A 17,642-nucleotide genomic window follows, 5' to 3' on the forward strand; every position below is an offset into this window, starting at 1 on the left:
GGTTCTCACTGCCAATCAGGATAATGGCGTCCGGTCTGTGCAGACGGGCAGATATTGCCCTGGCACAGGTAAGGCGGCTGTAAATAAACAGCAGATTGACGAGGCTCATAAACAAACCCCTCATCTGACACATTCAATCCCTCCACGGTCGACAGGAGGACACTGACTGGACAATCAGCTTAAGGAGTCTCCCTCACCCGGTCCCTCCTTCCTGCCTCTGTCTGTAAAAATTAAATCAAGGTGCTTCCGAGAACATGGAGGCTTTGTGTTTAAAAAAAAAAAAAAAAAAAAAAAGAAGAAGAAGAAAGAAAGAAAACCTGCTTTGTGTGTGCCTCACCCGCATCTGTTCTTGCTCTGCTTCTCCTGCAAGGACGTCACAAGTGTTGCATTGTCAAGATTTTTTATTTTTTCCACCACCCCACAGCAGGATCTGATGTATCTGACTCTCCCTTGGCTATTAAACCAGGATGAGCGCCTACATTAGAGAGAAACCTGGCTGAGATGTTAAGAGGAAAGGTGGTGGGTGTATTGTTGATGATAATATTATCCTGCTTACGTTAACGCTACACAAGAGCCAGAGGCCGAAAAAATGAGGTTTTATATTTAGTTGAAAACAATGAGTTTAATAGTTGTGGGTGATTTTTTTCTGAGGCTTGAAAAATTCAGGCGTTTTTTGAAATTAAAGATTTGACTTGTGCGGTTAAATGATAAACACTCCTGTCAATGGCTTCAGAGGGTAATGACAGACTCTTTTGGAGCGTTATGTCCTAGTTTTAACTTTTCCCTTTCTAGGATTTTTTTTTCTTCTTCTATACATTTCGACTGCACGTCTGCCAAACGGCATCGAAACCACAGGCGCAGTATGAGAAAATAAATGGGTTTTAAACAACATAAATTAAGCTGTGACAAAACAAAAACAGATAAAAAAGAAACTCCACCGCAGATTAAAATATACCCACAAGTATCAGATTTCATGTATGAAAACTCCCCCCCCCCCCTCTTCTCTTTTAGCACTGAACACTGGTCAAAACTCCCTCACATTTCTGTGTCCTCGTAGGCACCGTGTTTGCTTTGGGTAATCAAATTTGGCTGCATACTTTTGGTCTGACGCAAGGGGATGACCGGTGGGATTTACTGGCCCTCCACTCTCCCCTATTTACCTTGGAAAACTTTTGTTATCTGTGGTCTGAAGGGAGGGAACGGCTGCTTCCAGTAGGAGGTAGGCTAATACCACATACACCTCGCTGCTATGGTCTCTGGCACACATGCATGCATCCATCCATGCCAGTCCTGAGCTTCATTCAAATGGGACAAAGTGGCATTGTGGTGAGTTGGGTGCCTGGTCGTTCTATAGTAAGAAAAGCCACTAATGTTGCAGCTGTGGAGCCTCCTATAGACACAGGATTGGACAGGAAATGGCCTGTTTTCAGGGCTTTTATCTCTTTAGTTAAGATCTAAAACGTCCAGAAAACATCAAAAATGACAGAAACACTGCAAAAAACATGAAGAAAAGTAGGGTTTTGATTCCTGTTGGCGTCATTTATGCCACAAATATGCGCCTATTCTTGGCTATGGAAAGCATTTTGGATTGAAACTGTCCACTAAATGCTGGAAAAGTATGTTATGTCAGCAGTAAATCACGTAAGACCTGAGGCGGTAAGGTACACACCTCCTAGAAGAGCGATGTTGAGGTTTCAGAGTTGACTCCGGACCCAGGAGGAGTCCAGAATACCTTGGCCTGACTGTAATTCCACCTATTTTCATAGCAGCGCTGATGCTGTTTATTGTGAAAACATTCCTATTTTTATGGCCGGTCGCCGCAGTCGCAGCCGCTTTAAAGTTCTGCCTTTGTGCCTTTTTTGCTTCATTTATCCTGAATCTGTCATGTTTGACTAACACGTACAATAGGTTAAACCAAACATTTGATTGAGGCAGGATTTTGAAACATAATGCCGTTTTTTAAATATTTTTAGACAGAAGTTGTCAATAGCAGATATTGTGAGTGTCATTTTGCAGCCAAATAAAAAAAAATCTAAAAAGTGTTCGCCCCTGATTTTTATTCTTGGCAGGGCAGAACGCTTGTGAAACACTGCACTTATTCTAAAAACATGGGAAACTCCTGGATGCAGTAGGTGTTTAAATGACAAATTAATTACACCAAACTTGATAAATGTGCAACGAAAACAAGAACTGCTGTTTTATCGAAGACAGACGGCCGAATTTGGCAAAACTATCCTAAAACAAGGCGTCTTGAAGAAGAAGATGAAGCAAACGTAATCTGTAATTCAGTAAACATGGAGGAGACAAAAAAATAAAAAATAAAATAAAATATTTCTACATCTTGACATTGCTGCAATATTAAGTCAGAAATCTTCCCCAACGCCCCAGAGAAGAGTTTAAAAAGGGCAAAGGCAGAACGCAGGTGATTTATTTGAAAATGTCTGTCAGTGATAATGATGTCATGCTTTCCAGCACATCGCGTCCAGCCTCGCTGTGGGATGAAGGAATGTCAAGGACAACGCCAGACACAAGACTCTGATTGTGCCCTGGAATCAGAAGAGGCTTCGGCGATAAAGTTTTTTTCATTTTTTTTAATACTAGTTTTCTTTCTAACATGCATTAGTTACGTCTCACATTGCTCTAATTTCTAAAGCATCACAATACATTGAAATGCTGTATAGTGTCTCTTTAAGGGTGACATTATTTTGGGTGCTTTTCCTGCAAAAAACCTACATTCCCTCACACTTCCAAGACCTGTGTGAAAACTCTTGATAGGGGAGTACGGACCAAATCAGGGGAAGGAGGGAGGAGGGGGGGGGGGGGGGGGTGGTGCTGCTGCTAACTTATCTCAGACCTAAGTTATGTGCTGAGGTATCACTGTAGACACTTAGGCACCGAGAAAGAGAGAGAGAGAAAAAAAAAAAAAAAACAGGCTGGGAAACACAGCACCCGCAAGATTGGGAAAGAGACTCCCAAACGCTCTAATGAACTTGACTTGCTCTCCGAAATATGTCAGACACTTTATCACACAAGAAACATATTATCTGGGAATTGCAACATAGTTGAATTACAGACATTATGGCACCGCAGGTCTTTATCAAATAAACAATTACCGTATGCAACGACAGCTTGTTTATCCTTTATCTTGATTTATTTACCAAACTGTCTTTTCTTTCCTCCTTCCCTTAAGGAGCCAGCATGAGCAGTTATTTAGGGAGCAGCAAATGTTGATACCCCCACTAAATTTTTTTTCACCATCCCCTAATAAATGTGCAATTTTCCCCCATATTAAAATTTAAGACTGCTGAATGTTCCTCCGTTTTTCGGCAGCGTGCACAGCTAGTTCATTAGCAGAAATGAATAGCGAAGCCCAGCTCATTTAAATGGGCTGTCTTACATGACTTCTCGCCCTACTCTGTTCCTGTCACATGCTTCCAAGAATCATTGACTCTTATTATACATGTAAATGGCTATCATAAAAATAAAAATTTCATTTAAGATTGTTAATGACTTTTTTGCAGCAGTCTGGCTTCCTTTAATGATTATACCCTGCCCCCTAATTAAAAGTATTTATCTTTCAAGCATCCGTGACTGAGGCTGCTGCAAACGGAGTTGCTCAACAAAAGACCATAAGTCAGTCAAGTTTGGGAAGGTTTCACCTGCCTGGGATTGACGGAGCATGTTAGGGAGGATGTGGGATTGTTGGAATACCATAAACACTGATACAGTTTGGGTAAAAGCTTCCATCTCAGAAACATTACATCCTACCAAACCACATTCTCACCTCCTCCATTTTTCCTGCAGCTCACAGGCTTTTTACTCTGTGAGGTTATACATTACTGTAAATATTTTTTTGTTGTTTGGCTCAGAGCAGGACTTTGTCTAAGTAGGAACCAAATGGTCTCCGTCGCTCGCTGAGAAACTGTTTATCGTGTCTGTCTGCCGAGGGGAGCATCATCAGGGCTCCGCCGTCAGACCTGGCTCAAGCAGTGTTTGCTCAGCGCTTTGTTTGGTTTGTTTAAGTCTACTTGGGCACCAGATGGGTGGGGTTTACGCCATAAGATGACACCACGAGTGGCAGGATGTGCACACATTTGCAATAAAGTATCCGAAAATCAGCTTAGAGGTAGTTTTTATGACTGACAGCTCACCTGAAACCCCTAAAATCTGCTAAATCTGATAAAACAGAAGTATTTTTTAGCCTGTGAAGCTTTAAAAATGAATAAATAATAAATAGTTTGATTAAATTTGTGCTTTTTGCTTAGTAAAAGTAGAGGTCACACTTCTCGTGTATAGAGGATATTTCATTTTGGAACATAACTGGCCTCTGCGTCGTTTAAGAAAACCCGATTGCAGATCTGGTTTCAAAGAAACATTACAAACATTACTTGGAGGCAGAAATAACCTCAGTGGGTGGAACCACAGGTCTTCAAGCCAAAACTTTGACTGAAGCCCAGTGAAAAAAAGACAAATATGATGGAAAGAAAAAAAAAAGAAGAAGTTTAGCCATTTAGCCAACTTGGTGGTTTTGAAATCTGTTGTACTTCAACTCCTCCCATCGAGGTTGAACTCGACCAATGAGATACAATGTGCACGCTCTGATTGCAGACACTCACCAGTACCATCCACAGAGGCACTCAGCATGTCATTGTCGGGCCAGATATGCTCCACGCCGCTGTCCCTCATCTCGTCGTCCTCTTCCTCCTTGGTCAGCAGGCCGTGGCTCTCGGCGCGCGGCGAGGCCTCCGGGTTGGTGAGGCTGGCCGGGCTGCCGGTGCCGTTGATCAGGGGGTCTTCCTCGGACACGGGCAGCTTGTCTTCCTCTTCGGTCTCTGAACCTGTCTCCACCACATTCTCGTAGTTCAGAGCTGTGACAGAAAGAGAGACACAAAAGGAAAGGAGCAAGGCTGATGAGTAAAGGGGATTTTGGAAGTGGGAAAGGATTGCAAAGAAATGATGCTGTGTACGTGTTATATATATAACCAAGGGATGGGATGGGGTGGAGTCAGTTTACCAGCTGTTTTAGTCCAGTAATAATCCTCATGATCAACTATTGATACAAATATTATCAAGAAAAATCACCATTTCATCAAGAACTTGTTAGTCAATTCCCCCTTATTATGCCATTTCTGAACTTTTTGATCCATCTACACATGCATCTTGTCATGTTATTGATCATTAACTGGATTTATTTACTATCTTGGCACTTCAAAATGAGTGTCAGCTAAGTGATTAAAGTCTAAACATAAATGACAGACGGATCTGAAAGGAGGTTTTTTGGAAATTGAGGTTTATTCCCTGATTAAAAAGGTCAACCCACATCACTGCAGGTCCAAGGCGTAGGCGCTTCTTTCTTTCTTTCTTTTTTTTTTTTTTTTTGTGGGTTACACCCCAATTACAGCATCCGCGACTGGAATTTGTGACTGAACCACAGCGGTGGGCAGACAGCTGTCGAGGAGATGCGAGCCAAAATAGCCACTAATTTTCAGTCCTGCTCACATGCTTCGGATGCCAACGAGCTGCACCTTTCAGGACGGCTCTGCTCTGGAGCATAGCCGTCACGTTTGAGATGCTCCGCATAGCACGTACAATATTACAAATGTTGTTGCTATGCATACAAAAGGCTTAACCTATAGTAATTTAGATTATTCATAGCGTGTACCCCTCGGATGTCTTCGCATTTGCATTGCCAGTGAACCATGAACATAAATATAAATGTTTCCTAACATATGAAAATATAGAGACACAGCAGGGCCTCCAGACCTATTGAGTACACACATGCAGGATAAGCTGACATATATACCACACACACACACAATCACACACACAAACACACACACACACACACACACACACACACACACACACACACACACAGTCAAAACTCCAGAGCAGCATCAGCAGGGCCCGCCCGGCTCCACAACACTCAGGTCCCAGACATATGCCTGGTTCTCTTAAAATAGACGGCCTGTAAATAAGGGCTGTGAACTCAATCAAAGGTGGCTTGCGTGCAAATTAGTCACCACCATCGGCAGGTTTCTCAGTGCGTACTCGCCGCAGCGTAAATCATGGCAGAAAAAAAAAAAGAAAAAAAGACGTCAGAAGACTTATTGTCGGGAGCGCAGATGGGGCGCTAAGGCGAGCCAGAAGCATGGCATCACACGAGGACACACCTCATTGGCAGCTTGCGCAAGAATGTTTTGCGGTGAGAGCCAATCATGGGAGGGCCCTGAAATACTGAAGAGGTGGAGGCTTTTTAAAATGTGCTTAAGTTAAGAATTTATGTTTCTGAGTAATAAAAAAAGCTGCAGCGAGCTCATAAGTCAGCTGAGTCTTTTGGTGAAATCCAACAGATTTATATCTAATAGCTTTGAGATGTCATGTCATGTTTTACTAATTGTACATAAAGAGTGTAAAATATACACAACGCCTCACATTGTGACCCCTTTAAGGAACCAACAAGCTTATTATGGTGATTTCTGCGCCGTGTTATATATCGACTGAGGCCTGAGAGCGTCCCTGCCTCTTGAACCTTCCCCAGAATCAAGAGCGCCAACAAGATGAAGTCCATGCATGACATTTCTGAAGACATTATACATATCAAAAGATAAGCCTCCACACATCCCCTCCTAACACGTCTCCGTACGATTGACTGGTCCGCACTTGCCTTCAGCGAACAACTGCACAACAGGTGCAAATTAAAATGAAAACAGGGCTTTCAAACGTGGGAGGGGAGGTATGGGAGAGGAGGAGGGTGGCGAGCAGGCGGGCAGGCAGGCTGGAGGAGGAGGAGGAGGAGGGTGGGAGTGCGGTGACCTGCCTCGAATACCAATCGACGGAGGAAACAAAACCTTTTCAAGAGGTGTGATCACAAGGGTTTAGGCAAGTTCAGACTCAGTAATGCTCCTTGGAGATGACAAAAAAGGCAACCGAGGCTCAGGAGTGGAGAGAGAGAGACGTTAGGAATTCTTGGGTGGTCCACATCTACCTTGGTACAACTGATATTGTGCCTTCGCTGGAAATGTTATATCTATATATATTTTGGAAAAGGAGAGGTGGAGACTACCTCGAGGGAATAACGCTCAAACGTCCGCTTTAGACGCCTGCTTAAAAAAAAGCTCGTCAAACTCACGAATCCGACTCCAAAAGTATAATTTTAGACTTCACCTCTCCGTGCCCCGTCCACCCCCGAGGTTTTGAACTTTTCTCAGCAATGTCCCATCAGCTCTGTGTCCCCCCCAAACTTCCACAGGAGGAGGAGGAGGAGGAGGGGTACTGGTAGAACAAAAGGCCAAGAGGCTTGGGAAGCTATCAACCCGTCACTGTGAACCTGATCTCTGGATGCAGATTCAATGACGGTCGAGTTGGGGCCGCCTGAATGAAATTATCTAAGGCTGGACAGGTTTTAAAGGGGCTATTCTTCCCTAATAAAAGGAGTGAGGGAGCTTCTTTTTGTTTAGCAACACATCCACCGCGGCAACGCACACCGTCCTGACTTCAAAACTTCCCACATAAGCAACGAGGGTAGAACGCAACATAGCCGCAAAAAAAAGGAGCTTTCATTTATTTTCTGTCACCACTTTGAACCATTTTCCACCTCCTGCTGTTTTTTTCTTATCTTTCATGACGTCCTCAACTTTTCTGAACACATTTAAGCATGTGTGTGTGTGGGGGGGGGGCGTTGAACTTGTCTCTGAAAAAAGCTACAGTAAGTACACACCCCAAGCTGTCTCCTCAATGTATACCTACCAAGAAGAGCGCAAAAATGACAGCAGGGCGCTCATCAAGTCAAACGCGTAGTATTAACGTGGAGAAAGCCGCCATTGTCTAGGTGCCACCGCTGACAAGAGCCTCTCCCTCTCCGAGCACGAAGCATCTATTGGTATTGTGTCACGCAACAAAGTAATTCTAACCTACTAATATTTCGCAGGCAGTTATTTCGTCCCCCTCGTCGTCCTCCCCTCCCTCCCCTCACCCTCCCTCTCCAAAAAAACCTCGCTCTTAATCAGCCTTTTGTGTTTGCCGAGGAGAGAAAGAGACAAAGATAATGTTTACTTCTCAAATGCCTCTCTCTCCTTTTCTTACCTTTAAGTGTCACCCTTAACAAAAGCAATCAAGCCTGACGTTTTACAAGCTGTTGCTACCTGTTTGATATCTTCTTTTTTTTTTTAAAGGTAAATAAAAGGAGCTTCTTTTGACTTGAGTTTTGCAGATAATTAAAATGACAACATGTAACAGCGCAATTCTTGTTTAATATCGGGGTTTTAAACTATCTGACATAACCCTTTCACAGGCCTTGCATTATTCTGTCACTCACCAACTAAAAAAAAGAAGAAGTACAGAGAGGAGAGGAATATTGTATATTGATTAGGATGGTTAGGAGCATCAGCGGTGACAGCCTGAGAGAGAAGAAGGAGAAGAAGAGAGCGAAGAAAAGGAGAGAGAGAGTCTTATTATAAAAACTCATCATTTCTTTGATGAAGATAAATAAAAAGAAGAAGAAGAAGAAGAAGAAGAGACAATAACACAGGCGATACTTCAGCTGTGACAGTTGTATTCTGTCGCCGGTGGAATTAATTTAATGCCGGTAAACAAACTCCAAATCTAAAATGATTGTATTTTACAAAGCGGGGCAGGTTTGACAGTGAACGAATGGCTCCAGCGATAAAAAAAAAAACACCTTCTAATCGACCCCACTGATAACTCACTTAACGTGTGTGTGTCTGTGTGTGTGTGTGTGTGTGTGTGTGTGTGCATTTGACAGCAGTTGTTGGAACCACATGCTGCAAATTCAAAGACGAAACGCAAAGTCACTCGGAGGAACAGGCGGCCACAAACTTTGATGCCTTTGATGTTGACCCCGGTGCATCTGTTTGCCTAAAAAACTATGTGTATGTATGTATGTATGTATGTATGGCATGTGTGTGTGTGTGTGTGTGTGGTATTTCTTTCAAGTTGAGGGTGCGTGACATCTAATAAAATGTCAGAAAATGAGCTGGAGTCTTGCGGTGAGGCTTTTGAGATTTTAGGTGTTGACGGCCTTATTGAGTGAAATCTTGCACAAGTTGCACCATTTTCCAACAAAGGATGGTTGATATTTGGCCAAAGTAAATTTTCTGGTACTTTATGTGCATCTTTAAAACTTAATAAAGCAAGAAAGGGTCACTCTGTGCTTTTCTCTGTTCAAGAAAAAGTTAAATTCTCTCCATTTTGCAAAGCATTTTAACTTAATTTCCCTCCTACAGCTGTGAAAATCCGAGTTCAGAGGTGCTACACCTGCACTCTGCAGAGGAAAAAACATTTCACAACGCTAACAGGTATAATCACATTTACTTAACGATCCCAAAGTAGCCGTCCAGTGCCCAGAGGAGGCTGCACTAAAAGCCCTTTCCTGCTCAGAGTCTCAGAGCCACAGAGAGAGAGAGAAAGAAAGAGAGAGAGAGAGAAAGAGAGAGCTCTGTTTCTGTTTCAGCAGGCCAACAGCAGAGGTGATGGCTGCGGGGAAAATGACTCCCACCCACGTTCGCGCTCTCACGCTAACCCCGGCTGACTTTTTAGTCGAGTGTCGAGGCTTAGCTCCAGGTGACACACTCGGCCTCCTACGCCGATAATGAGCCAGGACATTCTCCCTATTGGACGATAACTGCTCACGCTCGCTCCCTGTCTCATGAATGTGAGCCAAGCGGATCACCTGGATGGCTGCGAGGGAGATGGGGAAGCAGGAGGGCTCAGTTAGTCTATGTGTGTGTGTGTGTGTGTGTGTGTGTGTGTGTGTGTGGGAGGGCATTAAGGTGGAAGCGAGGTCGCTGCCTTGTGGCTACAGCCAGCAGTAGTAGATTCTCGTGATGACCTTTTGTCTGCCATTGTTCCTGTCTGCAACAGTTTAAGCACTTCCTCGGGTAAGTCTTACTTTTGTCTGATGGAAATCTCGACTCTAGAAGAAGACAGTTTTCGGGAATAATTAACTCATTTGTTATTTAATTTTCCTATTCCACCATTATTATTATCCCTGTATTTGCCTCAGGAGTAACTCCAAACATCGCCATCGAGAAGGAAAGTGAACTGAAATCATTGATTGACAAAGAAATATGACAAACATATCTATTTTAAAGATACTAACAGCTTCTTTTGTGTCGAGTACAACTTCAACCACAAGAGGCTGATTGACTAAATGTCTCCCACGTTCAAAATATTGAATCCTCAGGTAATGATTTTCCTTCAAAACGTGGCGCTCTGGAGCCATTTGGAAAGCGAGCTCAAACCACCGCCGAGTTACGCCACAGACAAAAGAATAAAGCAGACATGTTTGGATATTTTGTGCTATCTTGTCTCGGGTATAATGGTGCGATCGAGCACAAGGGGCAAATCAGGGCCAAGTCGGTGAAAGGACGGTGGCAGAGGGCAAACAAAAGCTCTGAAAAGAGACAGAGAGAGAGAGAGAGAGAGAGAGTGAGAGTGAGGGGTGAGGGCCAGAGGAAGGGAGGGGGCGACTCGGGAGAGACGATGAATGGTGAAAACTCAGTGAAGTGTAAACGCAACCTGGGAGTGTGTGTGTGTGTGTGTGTGTGTCTGTCTGGCCAGTGTGTGTGTGCCTATATAGAGAAAAGGGGGGGAGGGGTGTTACTGAAAAGTGGAGTGAGTGTTTTTTTTGACTGATATGTGTTGTTGAAGACGACACCGAGTGAAACCGAAGCGTTCAAAATGTGCTTTTTGACTTTATAAAGGCAACTTCTGCAAACTTTTGAGGGCAAATTAAGAGAAAACTTAAGTATAAAACTATTTGTGAGCATCATTAGCAGTTAATAACAGCCTCAACCTGTACATTTATACTCCTTCTAGCTGCACCAGCAGAGTAAACAGCCAGTTAATTCAACATTAAGTAAGTGGAGCCACTAATGCCAACCAACTGGTATCAAATATTGCGATATTTTCACGCCAGAAACAGCCTTCAAAACTGGGAAGAAATCAGTTTTCTCCAAGAATTTGATTTTCATGACTAAAACTCCCATTTAAACCTATTTAAAGACACTCAACTCATTATTTGGTCATATTAGACTAGGATAAAATGTGTTTTTTATTCCCATACAGGCCAATATTAGTGATTGGAAGGTTTATGTGCATAATTAAGTGCTTTTGACTATTTTAGGCAGCAAATGTGGGATCCGCATCATCCAGCAAACATCTTTTTTTTGGTGTGCTGTGCGACTGTTGAAAAGTCATGAGATCATATTTGTGGCTGTCCGTTGCATCCATTGCATCATCTTCTGAAACCAGCGGCCTACATATTTAAAAATGCTTAAAGCAGCGCGGACTTAAAAAAGAATATCAGATCGTTTTTGGGTTTTTTGACGAGAGAAAGAGAGAGAGAGAGAGAGGGGAAAGTTTCCAGCATGTTGTCACACACACATAAACACACACACACCCGTCAAATCGCCGCTGGGTTTTGTCCGTGAGGAGACCCTCGCAGCAGCACTGACTCTAATTCAATTAAAGTCCCATTTATTTGCCGAGGAGGCCCGAGCAACAGGCTGGGGAGGGAGCGAGAGGCAGAGAAAGCTTCAAGGTTTGCTCAACAGCTCAGAGGTCCCACCTTTGCTGGGTCCTGCATGGATTCACCATCTGTGCCCCCCCCCCCCCTTCCCTCCCCTCCCCTCCCTCCTCTTCTCCTCCTCCCCCAGTTCACACATGTTCCTGCCTCCAACAAATGTTCGAAGTAAACCTCCCCTCCCTTCTTCCCCTCTCCTCCTCCTCCTCGTCACACAAGCCAAAGAAGAAGAATAAAAAAGACACACAAAAGCTTCCCCTGGCTGCCCTCAGGACTCCCAGGCCAGGAGAGTGGGAGGGAGAATTCAGAGAAGGAGAACAGAGGAGGGAAAGGTTGGTGGGGAAGAGGAGGAAGGGGGGAGGAACTGTGTGTGTGTGTGTGTGGTTGGGGTTAGAGGGTAAAGCAGTGGAGGAGGGGGGTGACAGAATATATATATTTTTTATCCCAGCTCAGGTGAGCTTCCCCTCGCCTCCTGATGTTACCCTGACACACGTCAAGCAAACGGGAGGAAGAAAGAAGGGGGGAAAAAAACGGTTAAAATTAGAAAATTTAATTTATTTGATAATTTCCCAGAATAATTAGAGTTAATATGGGTTAATTAATATGCAAATCTCTCAGCAGATGTTCGGCAGCGAGGCTGCGCACGGCTGAGGAAAAACAGCCCCCTTCTACTTTCTCCTGCCTGGTTTTGGCTGTCAGTTATTGGGCCGTAATTACTGTAACTAACCAAATACACACACACACACACACACACACACACACACACACACACACACACACACACACGCACACACACAGAAAAAAAGAAAAAAGAAGAGAAAACGTTTGGTGGGTGAACTGCTTCCAGTTTTGGAGTCGTCGCAGGCAAAGCGGTGCTTCTCACACACATAAAGGGAGACCATCGCTAATTTCCCCTCTACTATAAAGGCCTCTTTTTATTCTCCAGAGCTGAATGAATGCAGCGAGTACTTTAAACTATTAGAAAATTTGCTGTGCTTTGTGTGTGTGCACGCCACCGCCGCCGCCGCCGACGTATAAATGTATAAATTGTAAAGAAGACGCAGCAGTGTGTGTGAGCGCTGTGACAAGAGCACCTGCACGTCAATATCGAGGAGAAAACACAGCTAATAAAGCAGCTGTGTGGAATCTGTCGTGCCTGCAAATAAAAGGGGGGACGGACACGTGTTTACATGTGTGTGTGTTTGCAGCTGAATATTCATGCTATAAACACACATTAATAAGAAAGAAGAGTGAGTATGCAACATTTATTGTGTCAAAAAGAAGTCGTTTGTTTGCAATAACGCTGAAAATAAGACTCATTTGAGGTTTATGCAGCAAATTCCACCCAAATATGAACATAATAATTTCTTCATCTGCAACCAGGCTTTGTTTCTTCCTTTTTTTAATTCTCCATATTAACGACAATATCTATTAACTGCTTCGTTGATCAATAGAAAATTAATCAACAACCATTTTAATGAATATTTTAAGCAATAATTGTCAAACTATCACTAGTTTTTAAACATTTACCAGCTTTTAAAAATGTGGATATTTGCTTCTTCTTTGAATATCTTTGATTTTTTGGAGCTTTGTTGAGATGAAACAAGCAATTTTAAGATGTCACTTTGATGTTTTATTAGTATTTTCTGTCATTTTATACATTAAACAATCTATCAGCTGATCCAAAACAGAGCCAGGAGATGAGAAGATACTGAAAATAATCACTAGTTGCAGCCCTAGGATGAAATATTCCTCTCCTCTTGTTTTGTATTCCTTGTGGGAGGAGGGACGGGTTACGTTTAATAGAAAGATTTAATTCATGAATTCTTCCCTGGGGAGGGAGAAAAATACAAGAGCCTATCTCAGGGTGCTTTGCCAGGGTTCTCCTGTGGTCAGCTCTCTCCAATAATAATGCGTTTCCGATAGCAGCGAGAGTGTGTGTGAGAGTGTGTGTGAGAGTGTGTGTGCGTGTGTGTGTGTATGTGTGTGTACACGTGCGTGCCAAAAGCTGAGACTGTTATCTAAATCGTTCCTCTTTCTCTACAGCCCAGAGTCTCTCTCTCTCTCTCTCTCTCTTCGTTTTCCACTCCTCCTCCTGCCCAGTCTCAAAGGGACACCGTGGCTCAATGCCATGAGTCCACGCCCCGGCCTACACACACACACACACACACACACACAAACACACACCTACATGTAGGACGTGGAGGCAACATGTATTCATAAAAATAGGCGCATCGACACACACATGACGAAACGGCACGCAGAACATTTGTATAAATAGAAACACGCGCTTTCACACACGCAATAAATATGGTATAGATATATATAAAAGGACACACAAACAAACACACACACACACACACACACATACACTCAGGTGGTGGAATCTGCTGACACGGCCTGGGATCAGGTTAGATTTTGGGGCGGCAGTAGAGGGAGGGGAGGGGAGGGGGCGCCAAATTGATAGTCACAGCCCTCTGTTATCAGGTCTGACTGTATAATATGGAACCTGGCTTCGTGTGTGTGTGTGTGTGTGTGTGTGTGTGTGTGTGTGTGTGTGTGTGTATGAAGGCCCCATGAGAGCCGGTGTGGCCTTGCAGTACTTTGTGCGCAGCGCCACTGTGATAACACATCTGCTTTGGGTTCATCTGTTTATGAATCACTCTTATCTGCTCTGGAAGTGCTACACCGCTCCTGTGTGTGTGTGTGTGTGTGTGTGTGTGTGTGTAGAAGTGTGTTTGTGTGTGTGTGGGAATGTACCTCAATGTGTGTTTCTCTGTATGTTTGTATCATTTTGAGTGTTTACAAGAGAGGAAAAGAGGGAGACGAAGAGGAGGAGAAGAAGAAGAGGAGGAGCCACTTTGAAGACTGATACTAATCATACCTGAATTCATTTAGGGGCTTTTTTTCTAATCTAAAGCAGCCTCGGTGGAGTTTACACACACCTGATCACTAAAATATGAGGTATTACAGACATTTATGAAGTGATATTTCAAGGATAACAACTTTCCAATCCTAACTTTCCTCCATGTTTTAGAAAATGAAGTTCTTTAATCAGGTATTTCTCAAACTAAAGCAGGAAATGTGTCTAAGTTTTGCAACCAAAAAGGGTCTCTAGAGCGAGATCCAGAGTGCATCTTTGTCCACCAACATGTTTTTAGGACAGGTGGTTTGACACCTTTTCCCCTTTTGCAACTTATGAGAAGAAAACACTTTCCCTCGCAGCACTACAGAAGCAAAAAAGCAGCTATTCTTCATCCCTGACGGCCCCCACGTGCCTCGTTTTAATAAAAAAAGAATCTATAAAAATAAATTACTTGCACTAAGTATATGCAAATTCAAATGTAAGCAATCATTGCAAAATTAATTTTGCCAGAACTGATTAAAAGCTTTAATAAATCTATATACAGTATTGCACCAATCTGATATTGTAAATTTATTACGTTCCCTGTAAGATTAATTAGAAAGCTACGGTAACATATTGCACTGCCAGGCCAGATTACTGTACTTTTTTTGTTAATAACAGTTAAGCAGAACCTGAGCTGTAATTACCGGCTAACAGAAGCTTTTGATGCTGATTTCCTTCACCGGGAGGAGAGAGAGAGAGAGAGAGAGAGAATGAGATCGAGCCGGTAAAAAAAAAAAAAGAAACAAATGAAGGCTTCTTTACACAAATGCATCTATTTTGGAGGAGAGAAAAAAAGAATTAATCACTGCTTGAAGTTCATCTTTTAATATGGCGAAAATCCAGAGAGCTGGGAAGATTTTCATTTTTGAGGAACTGAGGAATGGAAATGTATCCTCAATTAGTGGGTTGAGCAAGGCATCAACACAGCCAGGTTAAAGGGGGGGTTTAATTCCTAAAAACTATTAATACACTCAAACTGCATTAAAATCAAAGCCCCTAAAAGGAGAAGTTTTTTTTTTTTTTGTATCCCCCACCTTCCACCTTTATCTGTCAACACTGCTGTTGCTGTTACAGAGACATCAGGGAGGTTTAACAGGCATTCATCCCAGACTCCTTTTTTCACTTTTTCTTTTTTTCTTTTTTTACCTCAGACGCCAAAACTGTTGAGCTGTGGCCGCCGCCGAAAAAAAACAACTGGTTTGATCTGACCAAGGTTGTTTTGCATTCTTGTCCGCGGTGACAAGGCCATGGCCGCGTTTATCTCAGCAAAAACAGCACCTGAGAGCTAAAGCAACCATTTCTCAGCACAAAAAAAAAGAAAAAAAGAAAAGAAAAAACTCCCCAACAAACTCCTCAAAAGCAGCACTTTGGATATATTCCTGTGGTTATTATGTTGCTTCGAGATAAGAAGATGAGCACTAAAGTTTCTTTTTCAAACACAATAGTCATAAAACTTGTTGAACTGAGGCTTGACAATGACCAGAAAAAAAACAGGGGGAGAGTGAGACCTCTCGCTGTCATAAAAACTCTGCCAGTCACCAGCTGTTTAAAGGTCGATCAATGTGTGTGTGTGTTCAGGGGGGATGGAGAGAGAGGGGGGGGGGGGGGGGGGGGGGGGGGAGTCAAGCAGGGACCTCAGATGGACTAAAGAGATCAGACAGGATGAACCAGGGAGGTGGGGGTGGTGTGTGTGTGCATGTGTGTGTGTGTTTTGGGGAAGGGGAGAAAGAGAGGAGAGAGGGAGGTGGTGGTGGTGGGGGGGGGGGGGGTGGTCCAGGTGAGGGGCCACAGGAGGGTGAGGAGGGGGTTTGAGGAGGGTTGAGTCCTCTTCTTCCTCTCTGGTCCGAGCCAATCTGGGGGCCCGGGGCCTCATTCACATGGTAATGAGAGTGTAAAATCACATCTGTTACCCCCACCAACACACACACACATGCACATACACACACACACGTACACACACACACACACGCACACACACACACGCACACAGCAGATCTTTGCCACCTGAATAGCATCCCCACCAGGTATCAAACAAGCACCAGGAAATGGGGTGTGTGTGTGTGTGTGTGTGCCTCATCCCCAGCAGGCAACCGGCAAACGGAGCTCTCCAATCACTAAATTACACACACACACACACATGCACACACACACACACACACACATATACACACACACTTTGGAGAGGTGGCCTGGGCCCTCACAGAGAGGGAGAGCCCTCTGGAGAAAGGCGACTCTCTCTGACACTGTTACCAACTTCCCAATTAGCTGCCAGCCAGCCAGAGGGGAGGGGGAGGTTGGGGGGGGGGGTATAGAGGGGTGGAGGGAGGACAGACAGGGGGCATAGCTTATTGTCACGGCAACGACCTGAGCGTCCACAACCATCTATTGGATTTAGAAGATGTTTTTCCCCCCTATATGACATCATATTTCAATCAAATCTAAACAGCCACTAGAGTACCATTAACACCAAAACAACTTGCCATAGTGCCTTTGAGCAAGCACCTTTATATATATGATAGTTACTGTATTATTTAATATGTTAAAGCTTTAGTTTGTGCTACAAAACCTGCAAATATCTCATAATAAAGACGCTTTACTGCTGAGAGCTACATGAGAAAAGAAAAAAGAATAAAAAGGTATTTTAAGGATACAAACAAACGCTGTATTGACGCTTGTCCCTGATTGCGATCACCTACTATAAAGGCGCTAGTATGAACATCACCTTATTTACCACTACATTTATGCCTCTCTGTGTGTGTGTGTGTGTGTGTGTGTGTGTGTGTGTGTGTGTGTGTGTGTGTGTGTGTGTGTGTGTGTGTGTGTGAATTTGTGTGTGTTAGACAGCGCTAGCGGCAAGGTACGCCAGGTGTAAGAAGCAGCGAGATGACACAACTTAACCTCTCTCTCAATCTCGGTAAACGGCGCAAAACAGGCAGCGCTGCAGTCGGAGGCCCCTGAGCCCATGACTTATACATGACGTGGGTGGGAGTAAACAGGAGCAGACCGAGGCATTTTGTTTCCTTTCTTCCCCTCATGTTGCCGGTTTTTCCATTTTTTCCCATATTTTTTTGATGTTGTACCTGTTACATAGCGAGAAAATAAGGTTGTAATGAGGTGCTGATCGCTGGAAGTTGACTTAAAAGTAGGAAAAAAAAGTGTCACACACTCTGCTTTTCTCTTATTTAGATG

The 17,642-nt window shown here is 43.6% G+C and overlaps 1 protein-coding gene across 3 annotated transcripts in view; it reads right to left on the reverse strand.

Moving 5' to 3' along the window:
- Positions 1-17,642, reverse strand: part of zeb2b (zinc finger E-box binding homeobox 2b) — an 84,738-nt gene that overhangs the window by 17,633 nt on the left and 49,463 nt on the right. For all 3 annotated transcript variants that reach the window (XM_062414455.1, XM_062414453.1, XM_062414454.1), the window contains one exon: positions 4,617-4,868. In XM_062414455.1, coding sequence (XP_062270439.1) covers positions 4,617-4,868 — 252 coding nt within the window. The remainder of the gene's footprint in view (positions 1-4,616; positions 4,869-17,642) is intronic.

The sequence above is a fragment of the Scomber scombrus genome, chromosome 24 (genome assembly GCF_963691925.1).
Source record: "Scomber scombrus chromosome 24, fScoSco1.1, whole genome shotgun sequence".
NCBI lineage: Eukaryota > Metazoa > Chordata > Actinopteri > Scombriformes > Scombridae > Scomber > Scomber scombrus.